Source organism: Halyomorpha halys, unplaced genomic scaffold (genome assembly GCF_000696795.3).
Source record: "Halyomorpha halys isolate HHAL.00 unplaced genomic scaffold, Hhal_1.1 Scaffold99.1, whole genome shotgun sequence".
Lineage (NCBI taxonomy): Eukaryota > Metazoa > Arthropoda > Insecta > Hemiptera > Pentatomidae > Halyomorpha > Halyomorpha halys.
Genome location: NW_027108239.1, coordinates 54,944 through 58,214, shown reverse-complemented (window position 1 = coordinate 58,214; position 3,271 = coordinate 54,944). Strand labels below are relative to the sequence as shown.

Here is a 3,271-nt window from a genome sequence, read left to right as displayed (position 1 = left end):
TTTTTAGTGTTGTTGGTAGTTTTTAAGATATAGAGCTCCGAATGAAAGATTAATTTTTTTTAAGATTTTGAAAAGGATAGTTTTTCAAGCAAAGTGCAACCATATGAATGCTTTGTTGTTGAAGATCCAAGTTATGATGGTACAAGACATTAATTTATATTTCAATGAAACTTAAATATTTGCATGAATTTACATTCCTAAAATAAGTGAGCATTTCATTTTATAGGTACGAAAACTAAGCTTATTGCCTATGCTATGTATTGTATTATATACTGTTCTAAAGCAGGTAAAAGAATTGATTTCCGAGATATATATGTTTCAAGCAAATACAGAAGCTATGGGGTTGGAAAACAACTTTTATCAGCTGTCTGCAAGGTAAATAACATATTTGTTTAGTTATGGAATGTGTCGTTACACTATAGTTCCTTGGTAATAAAATCTAATTTCGATTTCCATTCAGGAAGCAGTGAAAGAAAATGTAAGAAAGTTGAATTTGATGGCTCTCAAATGGAATCCTGCGATTAGCTTTTACAAAAAGTTGGGATTTATTAATGTTACGGAGACAGAAGGATATCAATGTTATTTAATGAAAGAAAATGACATTAAAAGAGTTGCTGATTCAGTAAGGTAATTATTTTTATATTGGAAATATTATTTACAAAGAATTTTCTTAAAAGTGAAAAGCTTAGCAGAGATTATTATTGATTTTGTTTCTATTGTCAAAGTTATCTACATTGGACCACTCACTATATTCATCTTACCTTTACTAATAAATTGATGTAAATGTGAAGAGAATTATTTCGTATTTAACAAATTCTAAAGATTATACCTTAGACTAGGTTGTTGTTTTGGGACTGTCTGTGGGAAGACTCCTGGAAAGCAATGCAAAGCAACTCTAAAAGTATTTTTGTACAATTTTTGAAATATATCTAGTTTCAGATAAAATCAAAACTTTTGGTTGTCAGGTGTGACATTATAAAAGTAAAGCAGCGATATTAAGCCAGTTAATATAATTTTAAATTTATTTTCATTCCAAAACTACTACCAGATCTCTGTTTTTTTAATTGTCCATGTTCTGTAGGCAATGCAATTTCATTTTTATTCTCAGGTTAATTGAGATATTGGGGAAATAACTGATCTGTTTGGCTTCGTATCCACCATAACCTGGGGCTTAGCTAGCCAAATCTTTTTTTTACATTGAGTTTTCTTTAAATTGTGTTTCAAAGTCTTTTTACAGGTTGGATGATTTTTACCTGTTTCAGTTACCTGTTTTTACCTCCTCTAATTAAAACTTAAATTGTTGGATGAATATCTTCTGATGTTAATTGCTCATTATGGCATTATTCAGAAAATAACCATTTAAGGGAGAAACCTAATTTTTTAATTGGAATAAATTCCTGCTTTTATTTAAAATCAATTTTAAGATAAATGAGTTGTTCAAATTAGATAATTGTACCAGTAAACATGATATGCTGCATTAACATAGGATGATTAACCCTTTAATGTTAATATTGCCACTTTGTTTATGTTACTCCCTCTTTTACTTCCTCACCTGTACTCGATTCAGTTTTGCTCTGGCCTCCTCGCAATGGACTGAGCATTTCTCTCATCAGTACATAGCTTACATGATGTATTTTTTTTCTCAATTGAGCCTTTTTCTCATCTGGACACCTCCTTCATTTCTTATTTTAAATCATGAGCCAGGGCAAGAAAATCCTTGATCTTTTACAAAATCTGGATTCTTCATTCTCTGATGGAGAAATACAAGTTACAATTTCAATTTCAAATTGCATTGAAAGTAATCGTAAAGATTTTTGTCATCATCACATCCAATTATATAAAAAAAATAGTGCAAATTGTCTACCATGAGATAAATGTCACATGCATCTCTTAAGGGACAAAAAATTAGGACTCTATTGAGTTAATAATATTTAAAAAATTTCATATTTTAACAGGTCAGGAAACAAATTCAGAAAAGCTACTAAGGATGACTGTGGAGAAATATTTAGGCTAATAATGGTAATTATTTATTTTTTTTATAATTTAAAAAGTGACTATCATGTTTAAGCAATAAATTGAAACTCTGATGAGATTTGTTTTTGTTTTTTCATTTCTAGGAGCTAGCTATACACGAAAAAACACCCAATGCTGTAGAAGTAAACGAAGAAAGTAAGAAAATAAGTTATATAAATTATAATTTAATGGAATATAATTTTAGCTCTATGACAAAAATTAAAAAAAAACTCATGTTAAGAAATAATTATTACTTTCATTATAATAAAAAAAACATAATATTTATTTTAGATAGAGACATTTTTATTTTATGCATAAGTTTGACAGTTTTTTCCTATAAAAAATGTTACTGCTTTATTTTATGTTAATATAGCACATCTAACAAAAAAGGTTTTAATTTTTTTTGTATTGGATTTTTTACAAAGTTAGTACTATAGACTGAGGTTATTCTCATATTTATGAGAATATATTAATTACAAAATAAATTTTCTCAAATTAAACAAGCAATATTTTTTCATACATGCGGTTATAAGCCTATGTATATCAAACTTCCATGTATTGAAGATCTCTATTGATAAATGTCGTTCAACTGTAATTGTTATTGCAAGACCAATATTATTCCTGAAGCATATATAGGGTACGTTTATTTTTATGGCAGTTAAATATTATCAATTGAACCTTTGTTTGTATTTTTTATAATATAATTTAAACTTTTTGTTCTTTTGCTTGTTTTTTTTTTCATAAATTTTAAGTTGTCACTGTCTATAAATAGTTTTTTTTTTTACAAAATATTGGTTTTATTCTTTAAATTAGTATTTGTTGAATAACTGCTTTAAAATTAATAAACTTCTATTTGATTTAATAAAATAAATAAATTAATAAAAAATAGAAAATTTTGATAATTCATATGGCAAATCTGACAAAAAATATTTTGATTTTATTTTCTATTGCCCATATTGCAAAGATAATTCCATAGACTGAGTTCACTTACTCTCCTGGAGTTATCTTAAAAACTGTCTCACAACGTAACTACAATCTATAGAATATATATCGAATAAAAACAAATTTGTTTTCAGATGTGCCAATTTTAAAGCAAATCAGCCATATTTTTTCATAAGAAAACTACAGTCAAACCTAAAACTTCGGCACATTGAAAATTTCTTTTTATAATTTTTTTTTTAAGAATCTTCAATTGTACTCTGTATAATATATCCATGATATATGCATACATAATAATACATGATATATGCATAATATA

The 3,271-nt window shown here is 26.8% G+C and overlaps 1 protein-coding gene across 2 annotated transcripts in view; it reads left to right on the top strand.

The window, feature by feature from the left end:
• LOC106677435 (uncharacterized) overlaps positions 1–3,271 on the top strand; it is a 6,512-nt gene that overhangs the window by 1,122 nt on the left and 2,119 nt on the right. For both annotated transcript variants that reach the window (XM_067046604.1, XM_014415365.2), the window contains 5 exons: positions 65–139; positions 227–375; positions 461–627; positions 1,956–2,019; positions 2,118–2,169. In XM_067046604.1, coding sequence (XP_066902705.1) covers positions 65–139; positions 227–375; positions 461–627; positions 1,956–2,019; positions 2,118–2,169 — 507 coding nt within the window. The remainder of the gene's footprint in view (positions 1–64; positions 140–226; positions 376–460; positions 628–1,955; positions 2,020–2,117; positions 2,170–3,271) is intronic.